This window comes from Poecilia mexicana, unplaced genomic scaffold (genome assembly GCF_051168715.1).
Source record: "Poecilia mexicana isolate PSO_F unplaced genomic scaffold, ASM5116871v1 scaffold_4, whole genome shotgun sequence".
Lineage (NCBI taxonomy): Eukaryota > Metazoa > Chordata > Actinopteri > Cyprinodontiformes > Poeciliidae > Poecilia > Poecilia mexicana.
Genome location: NW_028263373.1, coordinates 27,940,597 through 27,960,270, shown reverse-complemented (window position 1 = coordinate 27,960,270; position 19,674 = coordinate 27,940,597). Strand labels below are relative to the sequence as shown.

The 19,674-nt window shown below is 38.5% G+C and overlaps 1 protein-coding gene and 1 long non-coding RNA gene across 2 annotated transcripts in view; both read left to right on the top strand.

Annotated features, from left to right (window-relative positions):
* oca2 (oculocutaneous albinism II) overlaps positions 1–15,520 on the top strand; it is a 43,681-nt gene extending 28,161 nt beyond the window's left edge. Inside the window, exons 18-23 of the mRNA XM_088005146.1 lie at positions 3,028–3,155; positions 3,793–3,852; positions 5,488–5,592; positions 6,276–6,369; positions 7,403–7,496; positions 14,671–15,520. Coding sequence (XP_087861272.1) covers positions 3,028–3,155; positions 3,793–3,852; positions 5,488–5,592; positions 6,276–6,369; positions 7,403–7,496; positions 14,671–14,758 — 569 coding nt within the window. The 3' untranslated portion in view covers positions 14,759–15,520. The remainder of the gene's footprint in view (positions 1–3,027; positions 3,156–3,792; positions 3,853–5,487; positions 5,593–6,275; positions 6,370–7,402; positions 7,497–14,670) is intronic.
* A 2,689-nt stretch (positions 15,521–18,209) lies between these two features.
* Positions 18,210–18,937, top strand: LOC106914754 (uncharacterized). The gene is made up of 2 exons (XR_001417667.2): positions 18,210–18,532; positions 18,718–18,937. It is a non-coding gene; the product is annotated as an uncharacterized LOC106914754 (long non-coding RNA).
* The last annotated feature ends 737 nt before the right edge of the window (positions 18,938–19,674 follow it).

Here is a 19,674-nt window from a genome sequence, read left to right as displayed (position 1 = left end):
CTTGATGACTTTTTCCGCTGTGGCCAAAACATTGGACACCACAGTGCATCTGTAAAAATGCACTCATAATATTTCTTCTTTTTCCAGACAGTCACTCAGACTCGAGGGGTTTGGATCAACCCTAATCTCTAACCTGAATCCTGAACCCTTTCACACAGGAAGACGGTGACTGGCACACTGCCAGCTACTGCGGTTTCCCATCTAAATAATCACAGTTTCTGTACAAAAAAATAAATAAATAAATAACTACAATACATGTCAATCAAATAAATCATCAACGACTACAGCTAAAACAAAGTAAATTCACCATCAATACACACAGTTCGGTGTCTCTTGGATATATCCAAGAGACACCGTGGAAGTAGATGTGGCTCCATCTACTTCCACTAATTTATTGGCCCAATTTATCCTGTTTAATCTTCAAAAAAACAAAACAACCCAACAAGCGGAACATGAGTGAACTGTTAAAGTTCTGATCAACAGCGGTGGGAGCCTTTCAGTCCCTGTTTATGCTGAAGCATCTGATGGGTTCAGTCCTGCAGCAGTTCTTTAGATGTGTATAAGAGAAAAAGCTCCGTATACTTTGGCCTCATATACTGTGACACTGGATGTGACATTTGGCTGCTATTAGGAGTTAATGGGAGACGAAAACAGCGCTGCTGGTGTTTTAGGTAAATCGTGGTCGTCAGGATAATTCATTCAATCATTTGCCATTACATAATTCTCTGTGACATTTTCACTGGAACTCTCCGCTTTTGCGAGACATTTGGAGACAAAAGAAATACATTTTCTCCCTTGTGCTGTTGAACTGTGGCAGTGACTAACGGCTGTGGTTAGCTAAGGCTGATTCTTATAAAAATGCCTCAGAGTACCATTGAGTTTTTACATTCTAGTCTGTACAGTATTAACTACGTCCCCTCTATCCTCACTCTGTCGCTTTCGTAGTTTGCCCTCCTCCTCCTCTCTACGTCCCTTCAGTTGTGAAAGCTGTTCCCAAAGGTCTGAGCCAGTCCAATTACTGCTGCTTACCTGTTTAATCAAATTTTCTCCGAGTGGATGCACATCCATTCCTCTTTCCAGAAACGCTCTCTATCGGCACCAGCTCATGTGCTCCAGCTTAGAACATGTTGGTGTTTTTATTTCATTTAATCGGAACGAGTTAGCATTGCATGAAGGAAGTAATTTATGTAGCGTAACTTGAAAGAGTGTTAAAACCATGGCGACATTCTGGATTGCTTTTGGCATGCTTTCTTTAAAACCTTTTATTATCTCTGGAAAAGTGCGAATCATTGTGAATACACGTCATAACAAAGGACAGACGCAGGTCTATGTTCTAAAAACAATTTGATGCTTCAAAAGCAACATTTCTCTTGTGATCAGATATTTACACTTCATTGTTCAAACCACAAACTTCATTGGTTTTATTGAGATTTTAGGTGACAGATGTTGAGAATAAATAATTCTGTGTTTTCCTCTGTCTCTTAGCTATTTGCATGGTGGTACACGCGCGCGCGCACACCCACACACACACACACACACACACACACACACACACACACACACACACACACACACGCACGCACACACACACACACACACACGCACGCACACACACACACACACACACACACACACACACGCACACGCACACGCACACACACACACACACACACACAGAGAGAGAGAGCACAAAGCTGTATTTTAGTCATAATAATGGAAATCATGACTTCAGCTCACTGACTCTTCTTCAGCCTCATACATCAAGAACCTAAATAAAGAAAGGATAATTTTCCACACAGACCAACATAAAACAGTACAAAATTATAAGGAGTAAAAAAAAAAGTTCACCTGTTTTTACCAACATGTTGGATGAATTTGTATGAATTTGTATTCCGTTCCCTTTAGTTATTCCTTTAATATTAAACCAAAATGGAACTTGCAAAATATTGTTTGTGCCAAACAACTAACACTGCACGTCATTGAACGCACCCTTCCCAAAGGGGAACATGGTGGTGGAAGTAGCAAAATGTAGCAAAATTCCTTGCTAATATACCTAAAAGTATCACCAGACAGTCAACTGGTGTTTTCCATTACAAATGTGAGCAAAACTTTATCAATATTTTTGCTGTCGAGGAAACACAATAAGAAACGCAATTAAAATCACACGTGAATAAGTTTGTTCATGCAGCAAGACATCAGATTACGTTGTGCCATGATCCTCCTACCACTTCCTGTCATCTTTTTTGTGTTTTCCGCCGGTAGTAATGTCAGGTCGTTGATCACATGACTTGGATGATACGAAAGAGGTTTTGCAAATTAAACAAATTTTGATACAGCTGAAAATCAATCTTTTTTTTTTTTTTTAAGCAAAAACGTGTTTTCAAAATTGACATGTTTCCATTAAGCACATTTGTTTTTGTGACTCTAATTTGATTTGTGATTTTGACTGAAAAGGGGAATGTGTTGAATGACATGCAGAGTGACATAGTCAAAGTTTTGTCCTAAAGTCTAAAAAAATTAGAGAATTAGATGCTTGAAAATGTACATTTCCAAACGCTCTCTGTCTAAACTAACTGAACTGGGACTGTTTTGCAAAGACCCAAGCACTTTGAATTGCCTTGTTGCTGAAAATGTGCTATATAGATAAAATTCCCTTACCCTACCTTACAAATTGACGATTGCTTCAGTCTGGACACTACTTAGTCGTCCCACAAGGACCACTAAGACGGGTAGCTCTTGCCATAGCAAAATGTGGTTCTGCAAAGTATTGATTCTGACGGCCTCAATACAGAGCTTCCCACTTCATGTTGGTTCGCCAAATAAAATCCCAATAAAATACACTGATGTTTGAGATTACAGACAGAAAAAGTCTAAGAAGTATAAATATATTCAGAAGTTACATTCTTATCATCATAATTTTAAAAGTAAAATTTGCCTTGGGTGGAGATTTTGTCATAGTTGCAGATGATCATCAGGTGATGTCTCTCTCTCTCTTTTTCTCTCTCTCTCTCTCTCTCTCTCTGCCAGGTTGGATCGCCATCCTGGGGGCCCTCTGGCTCTTAGTTCTGGCCGACGTCCAGGACTTTGAGATCATCCTGCACCGGGTGGAGTGGGCCACTCTACTGTTCTTTGCAGGCCTCTTTGTTTTAATGGAGGTAGTGACCACGCAAGTCCTTATGTGTGACATTTAATAAAAAGAACGTGTTTTTGTTTATCCCTGCTAGAATCCAAAGAGGGGATCAAACATTGATACCTAAGAAAAGAAAAATCTTAAATAGTCTATCTTTGACAAACAGCTTCACCTGATGATAAAAGAAAGCGCCTCATAAGTTAGCTTAGCCACACTGACTGCCTGCTTGGGTGTGACCTAAATGCAGTTTGGCAGTGAACTCACATTGTGAAAAGTAATTACCTTTTTCTTCACCGACCAGCCGTGCTGCGTAGGGAAAGGAAAAGGTTGTCGACACAACGGGATCTTTTTGTTTTTTTGTTTTTTGTCTTTTCGACTGTTGGGCACGAATGTGGCCAAAACTATTTGTTGGAATCATTGAAGTCTGTATAGTGTTAGACAACCATCTCCCACAAGGTCTACCTTCCATATGTGGATATATATATACATTTAATTCTCAGTGTCGGCTATGATAACAAGAATGCATTTATCTCTGTCTGGTTAATGACTGCTAATAGAAGCCAAATTGCTTTTCTTCTCTTTCTTCCCACCTCTAAGTTGTTTTCTCCTGACTTTTTTTTTTCTCTCCCCTCTTTATTATTGATCCCCTTTTCATTTTTCAGGCTTTAGCCCAGCTGCAGCTTATCGACTACATTGGAGAGCAGACGGCGCTGCTGATAAAAGTGAGTCCTTCTCCTTGATTCGCCGCCTCGGCCGTCGTGGCTCAGGTATCTGTTTGGCTGGCATAACTGATAATTGGGCACAGGTGACTTGATATTGCATTTTTATGCATATTGATCCTTTGGCTCCACACAAGCTCCGAATTCAATTATTTTGTTTACATCTCTCTCGCTCCTGCCGGCGGTTGACCGAGCTCGCTGGTAATTTTCACCCATATTCTTGCCCCGGCGCCGGGTGCGAGCGAGTTGTTTCTTAGCGGAGAATTGAAGCAGTAATGGGGACGTCAGCCCACGTTTAGACACGGGTCCTGTCTGAGGCTAATAATCACACATGACAGGCGGTGTGCCGTTGCGGATCCTTAAGTTGGTGAGTTTCCTCTAACGATGGACAGCGTGCCAGGTGGAGCCGTACGGTCTTTCTGTCATGGCCCAACTGGAGGCAAAGCAAAAGAAAGAGAAATAGTTTCTTTTTATCCCATTGAAGGTGGGCGAGAAAAGAGAAGCTCAAGAAGATTCAAACCAGAGACTTTTGCAGACCTGAACATCTGCTGAAGTCCTAGAAGTATGGGGTGGGCGATGTAGACTTAAAGTTTTATCATGATATCTTGTAGTGCTATTGTGATAGAGATAGAAGTAACCATAAGAACTATTCGTTGCTTCTCCTTGATGTAATTGCATGGCGGTGATGGCATGTCACAGCAATCACAGCCACACAAATAACGCTATTTAAAAACATTCCTATTCGTTCTACTTATTTAAAAGCTGCATTCAGCTCCTATGCACCACAAATCTGGAACAAAGATGGTGAAACAGCCGGAACACTGACTTCCTTAAGATCTAGACTGAAAACCACCAGTTTAGAGACGCTTTAGTACAACGATGAATGAAACACTAACCAACATTTTGATGTGTAATGACGGTACGTTGAAAACTGTAATGTTTCAGTCATTGAGGTTTGTGCTTTTATTATGCAAAACACTTTGAACTTTGATTTGATTTGGTTTAGTGAATCAGTCACAGAAGGGAGTGGAACGTGCATCACCAAATTGTGCACAGTAACTGCAACCACGCATCCCTCCCATTGTCCGTAGGAGTTTTTCCTTGGACTTTTGCTGCTTTTTTGCTCATTCTTGTCCTGTTTTCATAAAAACAGTATTCTTAAATGTATTTTAAAAAATACCAGAGCAGATACCAAACATACTTAACGCAAAGCCAAAATCCAAGAAAAGTTCATGTTTCAGTAAATTCATTTACATTGTGTCTCAAAGCTCCAGGATGTTTTTATTTTTTAACATGTATTAGCATAACTGCTAACAATCTAAAATTGATCGGTGCACTCAAACGAGTTTACTTTACATTGGAAAAACCCAGAATTTGCAGCTGACATTGTAATATTCAGCTGCTGTCCAATGAAAGATGTGAATGTTTCATGGTTAATCTGCTGGCATTTCAGGATTCAAACATTAAATATCATCAGGTTAAATGCAGACAACTGGAAGAGCCATCAGGACCAAAAATCAAACCGACCTCCAACTCAAATAATGAGCCTACTGGGTTTATTTAGTTCCCAGACTGGCTGATCTGGGAACACCATGTACCGTACTGGTTATGCGTCGCTCTGATTGTTTCCTCTCCCAGGCGGTGCCAGAGGACCAGCGCCTGGCTGTGGCCATCATCTTAGTGATGTGGGTCTCCGCTCTGGCTTCTTCTCTCATCGACAACATTCCCTTCACTGCCACCATGGTAGGCCTGGTCAGACTGACTCCTCAGCCGATCGGCTAAAACCAGTAAACGTTTCAGTTTAAAGATAAGTCTTTGATGGTTGACGTTAACGAATCTTTAGTTTAAAATTGTAAGAAAAATTAAATCAAGTTAGTTTTATCTTACAGATGGTTTTTGCTTTCTGAAAACTGAAACTAAATCACAATAAAGATGTCTCCATTTTTCCTCTCGTATCACCTCGTGTTTTGCTGTAATGTCAGAAGTAAGTTTTTAACACACTGGAGTCACGTGCAGTTTTGTTGAAAAATAAAGCAGAACATTTCCAAGGACACCTGGTAGAAAACAAAAGATTCTGAAACCTTTCATCATGTGAACGATGTCCTTCGATGTCCCTCAATACATTAAGATCGCCAACTGGAATAAAAACAAACCTTTAATGTTACTGTTTTAACTTTGTTGATGAATTTCTGCTCAAGGAAACATATTTTGTATCATTTAAACTTTTAACTTTTTTCCAGCAATACCTGATTTCTACTACAAATAAACCGATTTGCATAGAAATACTCATAAATATATGTTAATCTTCGTTCAACCCCAAGTAAATAAATATGTCAATAGAAACATTATCAAGATCTTTTTTCACTTAAAGGGGGAGTAAGTAAAATGTACTTTTCTGTTTTAGTGATTTTAAATGTACGTTTCAGATCCCAGTTCTCCTCAACCTGAGTCAGGATGCGGATGTCAACCTCCCTGTGAAGCCTCTCATCTTTGCCTTGGCCATGGGGGCCTGCCTCGGTGGTGAGTTATCAATCTCTAATAGGAACGGAGCGCATGTGGTTCGGGGTGACAACACCCAGACAGCGGGGGACTTTACAGTTTGATCCGCTTCCTCAAAGGTGTGGATCTATAAGCATGACCTCCGGCATCAGACGCTTTAGGTGACAGCCACAGTTTCAGCAGCTGTGCCTCTACCCTGGGAAGGCAGGGTTGGTTTTTTTATTTTTTTTTTATCATTATTATTTTCATTTTTCAAAGAGAGGCTTCAAGGTCCTCAAAGTACAGCAGCTTCAGGCTCTGCTGCGCCAGGCGTTGGGCCCTTCGTGGCTGTGGCGCTCTGTTAGGGTGGGAAGGACAAACAGGAGCTGTCAGAGTGTTTGAGTTTAATCAACTGCAGTATGACAGATTTTGATGGAGCTACTGTCCACTTCCACTCCCACTCTAGCACCTTTTGGACACTAACACACTGGAGTCACGTGCTGATAAAAACATCAGTTTTTGACATCAATGATTTTTAAAAACAGTAATTAGCCATTGAAGGTTTTCTTTCGTAGACACGGTGGAAAACTTAACCAGAACTGGAAGCTGTTGTCAACGGGTTCCAAGCCCCTCCCAGCAAGTCAGCTGGATATTTGAGATGCACATAATTAATTTCAATTGTTTTGTTTCCTGGTGTTAAAATTTGAAATAGAATCTGGTACAAAAAAAAAAGGGAGATAAAATTTTTTATGTCATATTACGTTTTCATAATGTTAATCCACTTCCAACAGATTTAAAAATGGCAGGTTGAGCCCAAACAATAGAGACATTTTGCATCGGAGCCACGTGTCATTACTGAATGACGTTTAAAAGGATGCACCATTTTCTTTAATAAAAACGCAACCTTAGAGACGCTCGTCTTGTTTTCTGGCTTTGCCCTTTTAACCTTTGAATGGAAGGAGTTATGCTTTGACTTTTTCCAGCTTTTTATGCTTATGGTGCACATGATGCTTGTTAACAAGGAGAAATATGTTAAATGTACCTTTGATTATATTTTTTTGAACAATCCTTTCAGGAAACGGTACGTTGATCGGGGCGTCAGCCAACGTCGTGTGTGCAGGCATCGCCGAACAACACGGATATGGTTTTTCCTTTGTGGAGTTCTTCAAGTAAGCTTTTCTCCTCTAACAACCTGATCCCGTGCTTGAAAAGTTGCTTGTTTTTCTGTTTGGGAACGCTGTGCCACGGGCCACTCTGCCTGAAGGGGGTACTTACATATTAATATCTGTCATATGTCGGAGTGCGAAGTGCCAACAATGTGCAGAAGCTGCAGTTTTTTTCAAAATGTGATATTTTGATCGCTGAGCCTGCCGAGAGTCATCCCATTTTCAACATTTTACAAAATAACTTCTTCAATTTTTTTCCACATTGTAATTCCAAACTTCAAGGTAATGTGTTGGTATTTCATTTGATCGAACCAAGCAAGACAAAAACAAGCACCTGCACCTTCTGCACAATGTTTTTGGATTCCTCTGCATGGAGTAAACACTGTTTCTCGTTAGCTGCGTTTCCATTCACCATATAATTTGACATTTTGAAAATAAATTTGCCTCATGAAAATATGCAAAGTCTCTTTTTTTCGCTAAAAAGTTTTGGCGCTAGGATGAGTTTTTTTTTTTTTGGCCGTATCGAAATTTGTTTATTTTGCAAATCTGCAATGGAAATTTTTTTTTCACATAATACGAGTCATGTGATCAACAAGCCGACATTCCCATTGTGCAAACCATGAAGAAGAAGACGACAGGAAGTAGTGGGAGAAACATGGGCATGTTTTTACTGACTTACTGCATGAACAAGCTTATTAATGTCTTACTTAATGGAAACACCACAATTGTCTTTTTGACGTACTTCTACCAAGCAGAGTGAATGGGGATGTCTTCTGGGTTCTTTGCTGTACTTCAGGGAGTTTATGAAACCTAATTATTGTTTAGAAAAGAAATCCACAAAATGTGAAGCCGGGCTCGCTGAAGGCTTGATTTGAGAGCTCGCTGACGGTTGCAATAAAAAGCAAAATGCCGTTTTATCTGAAGCAGGCTGCCTCCCCAGTTTCCACCTGCTCACTAATAATTTCCACTCTACTGATGTAACAGCCAGACATACCTGCAGTTTGCCTGTTAGAGAAACAGAGGCGGTCAACAATGATGAAAGGTCGATAAATACGAGTCTGAATAGGCCTAACATGCAACCATCTGGAAATACTTTAAAAGTTTGACTTATGGGACCACAAAATGCTCCGAGTAATGATGGAAAGCGACAGACAGTGATATAGTGGCTGGAGTGAGACTTTGGTATCTGTCAGTGGGATTTACTTTAACTCCCTGAAAACCACATCAAACATCATTACGCACGTGGAAAAATGTAACAGCAGCTGTGTCTCCGTTACAAATGTGCGCAAATCTTTTGTCTGTGTTCTTCCAACGTCGAAAAAACACAATTTAACCGTTGCCGTGTTTCCATTCAATAAGGAATGAAATTAAAATCACATGTAAATGAGCTTATTCACGTGATAAGACCGTAAAAATCATGGCAGCGACGGATGTAAAGAGTTACATGTCATGACGCTAGCACTCATTAGCCAATCAGAGGAGACGTCAGTGTCTTATTCAGGCTTTGGAGCAACAAGCCCCGCCTACTCTACCGGTCATAGTGGATGGGTAGAATTATGGATTCAACACATTTGAATGACACACAACCTTTGATGAACAGTTTGATTCTGTGAGAGCTGCAGTGGAGCTGAAAAAAATAAAAACAAACCATCCTCCTGCTACTTCCTGTCGTCTTCTTCGATGTTTTTGACTGCAGTAACGTCCAGCTGTGGATTGTGTGAGACGACGTATGATGCAAAAAAGTTTTTCTATTGCAGTTTTGATACGACCGAAATAGCAACTAATCTCAGTGTAAAAACTTGTTTAAATTTTTTTTTTTTTTTTTTCAAAATTGCCATGTTTCCATTAAACAATTTCTTCATAATTTCAGTTTGTGCAATTTTATGGATGATGGAAACACAACTACTGTTACCCTCAGTAACCCAGATCATTTCATGCTGAACATATTTATTATACATTGATTTTCTTCCTGTTCATTTAGTTTTTCAGTGGCAGTAAAACCAACAGGCGCTACACGTGCCCCCTCTGTTTTAGGTTTGCTGTTTTTATCCATTTCCCCCCACGCCTCCTTACTGGAGGCACATAGGAGCAGCCATCTGCTTTGTCTCATTGATAGTGATAAAAACGTGGGAGCTGTCAGTTCTTCTTCCTCCTCCATCATAGTCGTGTTTGCAGTGGCGAGATAGAAGCGTTGCTCTTGGCTGCAGCGCTGCCTGTAATTGGCCGTCTGCAGTGAGGGTCACAGCTGCTTGGGTTAGGGGTCGGGAGGGGTAGAAGTGTGTCCGAACCTCCAGACAGCTGGGACTAACTAGTGCTGTATCAGGTGGTCTCCTCAAAACTACGAAACACGGTAAAAGCATCAGATGTGTGTGTAGCTTATACTCCAGTTGGAAGGGAAGTGACTACGGAGCGCCGTCCAGCTGCTGAAAGTGTTTGGTTATCTAGTAAAATACGTGTCAGGCAGGTTAAATGGACGACTTGATCGCGGCACGATCTGATCCGTTAGCACATCTTCGCATGTGCTGAAGAAATACTTCTGGGTTATTCCTAAAACATACATCAACAAAGTGTAACATATTTATCTATATTAATCGAAATACTACTTGTAGTATTTTGATACTAAAACAAGTAGCTTTACTTGTATTAAAACCACTCGAGAAAATTATGGATGAGTGGAGTTATTGATTGAACACATTTGAATTACTGCAACAGGTGCTTTCCTACCTGTTGCAGGAAAGCACAACACAATGATGTTCGTAGACTGATTTGATTCTATTAATGAATAATAATTGTAAGAATTTAGTTCAAAGATAATAATTTAGCTGAATATTGTGTGTTGGACCCATGGGACTGTTGGCTGATACATAGATCCCACCAGTCTGAACCGGTAGTGAGCCGCGCCATCTTGGTAGGCAAGTGCAGCGCAAAGCAAAGAGGAACCATGACTTCAAGACCAACCAAATGAAAATAAATGCTGGAAAATAAAAAAGAAATGCAACAATAAAGTAGGAATAATATGAGAATGAAGTCGTAGCATTATGAGGATAAAGACATAATTTTACAACTTTATTAATGCAATAATATGACTTTATTTTTGTAATATTCTGACTTTATTCTAATATGACTTTATTTTGGTACTATCATGACTTTATTCTTATAATTTTATGACTTTCTTTCCATAATTGTATTTATTTTTTTCTTGTAATGCTGAGATACTCCATCATATACACAAATGTACTGAAAACAATGCAAGGAGTGGAATTATAATGAGTGTCTTAAAACGCTCCATTCTCATCATCTGGACGTGTTTGCCGATGTCCTCAGTCCGGTCTGGGACCGTGCTTCTACCAGGAGCGGCTCTTGAGCAGAACATGTCGGCCATTATCTTTGGGAAGCAGCGGCGCTCTTGTTTTTTCTCCGTCACGCAGCCTCCGCAGTGAAAGCGAGTGCATCCCTCGGGTTTATCTGAAGAGAGTCTTTGAGATTGCATCAGGACTTTCAAAGAGCTCCCATCAAATGCAATTAAGTCAGCATGTGAGTACGCAAGGCAGAAAGGAGAGTTTTCAGACAAGGTGAACCGTGTTCCTCTCTGTGCCTGTATTGTGGCAACTACCACCCCCCCCCCTCGCCCTCTGTCCCTTCATGCTGTGCCTGTGATGAGGAAATGGCTATTGCTCAGCAGAAAAGGATCCAGTGTGCAGAGGTGACCCTCGTGTGTCTGACAGTGATACCAGCTTAGATTTCCTCCTCCATCCATCTTAGCTGGACACTCGTTCCACAACCGGCGAGGTTTGACCTTGTGAGGCTCCTGCTTCAACATGTTGTTTTTGTAATGAAGAAAAAAAAAAAAAAAAAAAAAAAAAAAAAAAAAAAAAAAAATATATATATATATATATATATATATATATATATATATATATATATATATGTATATATATATATATGGAAGGAAGCAACAAGTTGCGCATAAGGACATATGTTATGCTATGGATCAATAAACACACTGCGGACTCTCCTGCAACAGCGGCCAGTTGCTCCTTAAAGCTTCCCAACAGATTCAATGGGAACGTGGCTCGGGAACCAGTTAAAATGACCTTTAGGAAGCTGAGATGACCTTTTACAGCATTTTAAACTCATAAAAACAACCAAAAATGTTGCGAAATGTTCCCTCTTTTTTATTTTTTTTTATTTTGGAGAAAACCTTTAAAGGGACCAGAATTTTCAGAACAAATTTTGTATCTATTGAACGTTGATAGATACAGCATAGTTCTATAAATAGTTACACATATTTGTACAACTTTGCTGCCTCAGTTCTACAAATGCTGAATCAATTAATATTCACTAAGTATTTCTACTTATTTTGCCAGACTTATGAGAAAGTTTGCCTTCCTTTTTCTATTTAAATGAACCTCCAGCTGCTACAGTCAGTGCTAATATGCCCCAGTCAGTTGTCTCCCGCTCTCAATTCATGAGATGACTTGACATTTCCATGTGCATATTAAAAAGGGAAATCCATATCCATAGGAATTTAAAAATAGCTGTAGCAGTAGGGTGATATTACTAACTTTAATTAACTTTTTGTAACAACTGACGTTTCTTTTTTTTTTTTTTAATTCTTTACCTCCAACCTTTCTAAGCAATTTTAATATATGTTGCATATTATTTTAATTGTAGAAAGAAAGCAAGAAAATTCTCTGGGGCAAAATATGCTTCTGTACATGCTATAGGTCTAATTCAGCTGATTAATTTCAACCGCAGCAGACATTAAGCCCACAGATAAAAGGTAATTCCAAATAATCAGCAACATGTAAAATATGAAAAAAATAAACATTGCATTGAGACATTACTTCCCATCATCCTGAATAAGCACGGGGGGCCAGTGGAGAGGAAGAACTCCCCTTTAACGGGAAAGAAACTCCAGTAAAATCAGGTTCAGGTGTGCCTGGAAAACGCATAATACTGATCCTTTCAAACGTTAGCATGTGGCGTTAAGATCATATGCTAACACTAAAACACATTTATAATCGCATCTCTGCCAAAGTTTGGACAATAGGCATTTCTTAATAAACTTTTATGTTAAGAAACAGCAGTAGATCTGGCTGTTTCAAACTGGAATCAGGGTTAAATCTTATGTTTCAAGAACCAGGAATGAGAAGCAATAAATTAATTTATTGCTTCTCATTCCTGGTAAAACATTTCTACTGTTTCTATTTAATCTAAGGACATCTCTGTTTTGTTGCTGGCATATCCATCCAATAGATGAGCATGCACAGATGCCTCCTGCTATTTTTATAACCTCATGTTAGCATTACTAAGTGGGCTGCAGGTAAAGATTTTAATTGACTAAAATCTGCATAAACATTATGCATGTCCCCCACTATTCATGCTGTTCTAACCACACACAGGACAAATGGAATACGAAGTTGTGTTTATGTTGGTAGGTGGTCCATGTCAGAAATATTCTTCATCAGAATAATTAGGGATGCACATTTTTAAAGTCTGTCAGACATCATAAATTTGCAGAGCTCAATAGAAATATCAACAGAGCAGCAATGCCACATAGTTTTCCTGCTTCCTACACTTCCTTTGAAAATATATCAAAGGCAGTGATATATTTTCATACAAGTCTTTGTATGCTTGCTTTGCAAGCATACAAAGACATGGACGTCCACATAAAATGAGTATAGAATGTGCAAAAAAAAAAAAATCAGTCTCTAGATAAATAGATAAACACAACCGTAATGGCTGGCAGCTTTTAGCTCTGGAAGATTTTGAAAATTCTGGACTCCGGGGATAAATATAAATGTGTGCCACACTTCCCAGATTATTATTTTTACTGAAATATATAATCACCTACCTTCCACTTAACAGTTATGCACCACTTTGTGTTTGTCAATCACATAAAATCCCAATAAATCCCAATACAGTTAGTGGTTGCAAGGTGACGTAAAGCGGAAAAGTTCCAGGTGTATAAATACTGTAGTAATGGACTAGACCTCATCTCACCACTGCATCAGTTTAGTTATGGAAACTTGCAATATGGCAGCTTTTCTTTAAAGTCACGATGTTTAATTACCGACATAAGATGCAAGTTTGTGAGGTTTTTTTGTGTGTTTTTTTTTGTCCTCCAATACTGATCTGTGTCAGAGGCTGGAGGCAGCCAGACTCCTGGCCCTGAGAGCAGCCATGTGTTCATCTAGGACATGGTTCACATCCAAATGAGAAACCATCTGCAGCCGAGTGAGGCAGCGTGAGACTGACGACGCTAATTCAGGAATAAAAACTGACACCAGCTTCAGTTGGGCAATAAAAGAACTGCAAGTTACCCTACTGCATGGATAAAACATGATTAGTTTTTTAAAGATGTTGTGCGATGTGGAAAGTTCTTTATGCCTGAAGCTGCTGGATGAAAAAAAAGAAAAAAAAACTTGAAATTATGTATTTTGAGCAGGTTAATGTTTGTGTTTAACAAGATGGTGGAGAGCAGGGGAGCGTTCAGACTGCTTTCATCATTTCTACTCTGACTGCATTATGTTTAGGGATGGAAAGCACCATTGAAGGCTAAACAACACTGAGCCTGACACAGTCTGGCACTCGGCCCCGTCTCTTTTAATCAGCAGCTTTTACATTCCTGAGACCTTTGATGACTTTGACTATTCTGCTTTTTCGCCTATCAAGTCAGAGAACTTGCAACGCTTCCTAGTAAAGTGCAGTAAAAAAAATTATTTGCCACCTTACAGATGTTTTTTTTTTTTTTTTTGCTGTCTTGGCACACAAAAAGAAATAACAGATCCTTCATGAATACAAATTACAGTTCCTAAAAGAGGATGTTCTTTATTAATAGTAACAATGGTAATGTAAAATAAACCAGAAATTGTGTAAAAATGAGCAAAATTTTTAAATGTTTTTTAATCACGTGAACAAACTTATTCACTTATTTTACTTGCATTTTTTATTTAATGGAAACTTCCCAACTGCGGCATTGCGTTTTTTCGACGTTAGCCGAATATCGACGTTTTTGCGCAATGGAAACACAGCTACTGACAGATTCTGAATATGAAACACTCAGTGTTGCTGTATGAGCGCCTATTAGTGTGTGTTTGTTTTTTTTTTATTATTAAATGTGATGACGTACATTTTCTGGAGCGTTTTAACCACTGTACTTCCTGTCCTCCAGGCTGGGGTTCCCCATGATGGTGATGACATGCCTGGTCGCCATGTGTTACCTGCTGGCCACACACATCGGTCTGGGATGGAACATGTGAACCACGCCGGCCAAAGAGACGGAGCGTGTTGGCACACATCCATGTACGTTTACGTGTGCGTATCTGTGTGTGTGTGTGTGTAGCCACTCTCTCTAGGAGTTGCAGCTCACTGTAAATGTGATGTGTAAGCTGACCGACCAATCAGATTACAAGCAAAACATGAAGCACTGCAACCATGTTTTTGTTTTTGTTCGTTTGTTTTTTTAAAGCACGGGGGATGTGTGAAGCATCAGGGACAGATTTACACGAGTTCTGAACAAAAGTCGACTCTGAGAGAAGCGTTACTTGGCTGCACTTCATGTCTGTGTTCGTGGTGCTACGGCGTCAAGAGGGAACAGCAGCTGCTCTCTGCCGTCTCTCATTTGGAAATCTGTTTACAAAAGATGTCAAATCATTTCTTCAATCACTTATTGTAACCTTTTAATGAAAGATACAACTAGAGACTGCTGATTGTTTTGTACCACCTGAAACATCTGAAAAAGGCCCAGTGAAAGGGATTTTATACCAGTTTATGTCTGTATTTCACTGTTATGATCCCCAAATTTTCAAAGCAATAATTCGTTTTTCAGTTTTTTACACATTCTCCGATTGTGTCCGGTCATTTTAATTGTACTGATTGGTCCCAGACTGGGTCCCTTCACCCTGTCAAGCTCTGGTTGTTTTCTGTATTTATTGTACGGCTCAACAACTCGAATGTCTTCTGTGTTCTCCGAATAAACGTTTCAGAAGACGAATAATAAATGATGCCATATCTCTAGATTTTATTTTAGTCAGTGTGTTTTTCTTAAGTAGATGGAGGATGATGATGCAGCACGGACAAGCTAATTAACGTGTGAATTTAATTGTGTTTCTTATTTAATGGAAACGTCACAATTGCAAAATTCTGGGGTTTTTTTCTCAACATTAGCGGAATATTGTCAAAGTTTTGCTCATGTTTGTAAGGGAAATGCAACTAGAGACTTCCCAAAAGCTCTTGTTTATTTAATTAACTAATCTATAAGTTATGAATATATCTTTTTTCTTCAAACTCCGATCATTCAACACCACAAACACCACCAAAAATAGTCGGTGGCAGAATAATATGTTTGGCATTAGCAGAGAGAGTTTGCCAAGTTTTAATGGGCACAACCCACAGACTGAACCGAACCAAAAATGAATAAATGAATTTTCATTTCAAATGTGACACCATTTAATGAACTGGCTTTCTAATTTCACAGGATTTCCTGCCAAGAAGCATTTTTTGACCAAACCAAATTGTCCTACTTATTATGCAAAATATAGATTTAAAAAAATGTGTTAAAGAAAACAGAAGCATCTCCTTGGATGTCAAACTGACTTTTTAAAAATCTGACAAATATACACTGAGTTCAATTTAAAAAAAATAAATGAAAAACAAAGTTATTCACAACAACCTGGACAAAGTTAAACTAGCAACTGGTTGGAGGCAAGACGCTGTTGAGGATTAAATAAAAACCTGAAGTGGGGAATCAGAAAATCACTCAGCAACATTCTGCTTTTTATTTCAGTTTTATGCAGGTGTTGAAAGGAACGAATCAGTGAAAACATTTCAACCAAATTTACTGTCAGAAACTTTCCTTATAACAAACAAAAGAAACAAACCAAAATGGTCCCTTCGTTTAGCCAAATGTCTTACATGAACAAACCCTCCACAAATCCCAAACAATCCAGCGCCAGCTTGTTGGCTCGACTATTTCCTGTAAACTAAATAAGCCACTCGCATTATGGTGGCCTAAATAAATAGCTACCCCATTAGTTAAACAAAGCAGGCAGAACTAATTGTATGGTAAACAAATTGTGGATGTGTGGTAATGTCTTACTTTTATGGTCCGAACACAAAAAGGTTGGGCGATGCAAAATAAAGATCTTCAATAGATGGGAACATAATTATTTCAGGGAGAAAGTATGTTGTTCATAAATACATTTACAGCTGTATTTTAATTATAGTTTTAGAGTATCAGTAAAAATGGGCTACACCAGTGTTTCTCAATCCTGGTCCTCACCGCCCCCCTGCTCTGCATGTTTTAGATGTGCCTCTATTCCAGAACAGCTGATTCAAATGATTGCATGACCACCAAGCCTGTTAATCACCCAGAGATACAATTCAGGTGTGAGGCAGAAGGGAAATACCTAAAACATGCAGGACAGGGTGGCGCTGAAGACCAGGGTTGAGAAACACTGAGCTACACATTCTTCCGATTTTTAAGAGTTTTGAAAAACATGTAAAATATCCCTTCCAAGGTTATTATGGTTAACACAAAATACCAAAAAGTAATAGAAATAAAAATGGTAATTAATGAGGGTAAACTATAACTGGAACTATTTCACGCATTTATAAAAGCAAAACATGCTAAAATTTAGGGGTGTGTAATTTTAGCGATTCTATAATCTTTATTGATATTTTTTTCCTCAGAAAGTATCGCTTTCATCTGTGATACATTAAATCTTACTTTGAGTTTTATGTCAAATCCACATGAATTAAATGGCAGCTTTCACACATAACATTTTTTACCCAGTTGCACATGTACTTTAAAAATGAGGTGTAATGAAACAGTTACAATTAATTAGATAATGAATAAATTACATTATTTAATATAAGTGAATAAGACAAAAAAGTTCCTTTTCTGCAGAAACAAATACACAAAGCCAACATTAACATTTAAACAAAGCAAAAATATAAGAAATGTATAACAAGAACAACATTTATTACACCAGTATTACACCATCAGTTCAATTAATTAAATCCAAGTCTATGGAACAGCCACACTCACTCTGTCCATCTAAAATCTTTCAGAAAATCTTGAATCGTATAATTTGCTGAATATCGTGATATATATATTGTATCATGATAATTTTAGCTGCATAATTAAAAAAGGTCAAAGTATGAAAAAACAAAAACTACGACTATATCAAATAAAATTAAAACTAAACAATATTTAACAAATAAAAACTAGCAAACACATTCTAGAAACTAGAACTGAATTAGACAAACAAAAAGTCACAGTGAAGTAAAACTAATATAATCCTGATCCCTTCCTCTTCATAATCACACATTACTTTGTGTTGGTGTATCAAATTAAGTCCCAAATTTGTGCTTGTAGTGTGACAAAGTCATGAAAACTTAAGGGTAGGAATACTACAAGACACTGTAATCCGTGTACGTGTGTGCATTGAAACTACTTAGAAAATCAGACCAAACCGATTAATCTGCGTGCAGAAAATGTGGAATTCTGATTACTGGCTGATAATCCGACTGCACGAATTTATTAAAAACCGGTTCAATGGGAAAATACATTGGGGTTTCCTCAAACAAGTGTCTTCTTTCCCGTGGCTATAAGACTCCTGTTCATTAAATAGGGATTAAATGTGTTCTGGCCTCTGTAATTAAGACAAGGAGTGAAGGAGCTTAGTGGGATTCACTTTAAAGGTTATTTTTAAAAAGCCTCACCTTACACACACTCTTACAACGGGGAATATTTGTTTCTTTTTCCGTCGAGGTTGTAGTGAAACTACGCCGTGTCTTTGTGAAGCGGCGATTGGAACAATAAAGTTTGTCTTCAGAGTGTCGTTAGGGGGCGGAAAGTGTCACAGCTGTGGAAAACAACAAAAACAGCAAGCGTACCGAGAGGCTGCAAATGAGCAAAATTAATGACTGCACTCTCCGGTGCAGATATTAGAACACCTCAGGCTATTCTTAGACAGCATAACTCTCACAGACAAACCACGTGAACAAGCTCCACTGGAGGAAAACAGCAGGTACAGCGACGGCTTTAACACCATTTCCTCCTTGTTTTATGTACGAGAGACTCAAATATGGACTTTATTGTTCATATTTACCATTTATTCACCTGTAAAGGAACTTTTGCATTTTTAATTAAGTCCAAATGGTCTCTGTTTTGAATCTGCCTTACCATGTCCTCAGTGTTTTTTTGTTTTTTTAGGGAATAATGCCCAATCCAGAACAATGACAAACCGCATCGACTTGGCGCCTTATCTGCCCGATCTCCCACTATTTCTCCCCAGTCAAGATTTGGTTCCATCTGTCTGCTGCACTTTTCATTTCCTCTTCTCCTCCCGTCCACCTCCCTTTCTTCAGTAGCAGCTCGTAAAAAAATGTTGCAATCGCATGCCAGCCAAAGTTTAATTAAATCTTTTAATTCATTTTTTTTAGTCTGATGAGTATGCCAGATCATAACATTAACTGATTTTCTTTCATTTTCTGTGCTCAGACATGGTACAGCTGGTAAGCTTTAAAATGAGATATATTATCATTATTTACACCTTTTCCAACACTTTAACTTTTTTTTTTTTTTTTGCATTGCTTACTGTGGCTTTAAGGTGCTACTATTGTTGAAAGGTCAGGATTTCATCTTGAGTTTTTAGAAGAGGTATTTCCATCTCATTTACTCTCACAGTCTCTTAAAGACCAGAAGTCTGCAGCTGGTTAAAATTAAAATATTGAGGGTAGTTATGTTTCTGACTTTTGTTTTTGATTTGTGTCTAATATCTAAGTTACTCTCAACATTTAAATTACATTTGCTCATGTGGTTGATGTCCATTGACTACAATGACCAAACTGTAGTCAGTGGTCCACATTGACTACATTTGGATACAAATTGGATACATTTGGCATTGTATCCAAATGGTTGGATACATTACCTCTGAAATAATGCATCCAACCATTTGAAATAAATTAAATAAAATCATTGGAGCCAAAAAACCAAAACTGAAGTATGTAAATGGCCTACATGGTAATGTATGATGACTGTAAAAAGAGAAACTATCATGTCATAGATGAAAAACATTACTTTATAAATATGATGTGGAGATTACAAAAAAAACTTAATATCCCTCCTTAGTACAATGAGCTATGACAGTCATAAGCTGAAAATAGTCCA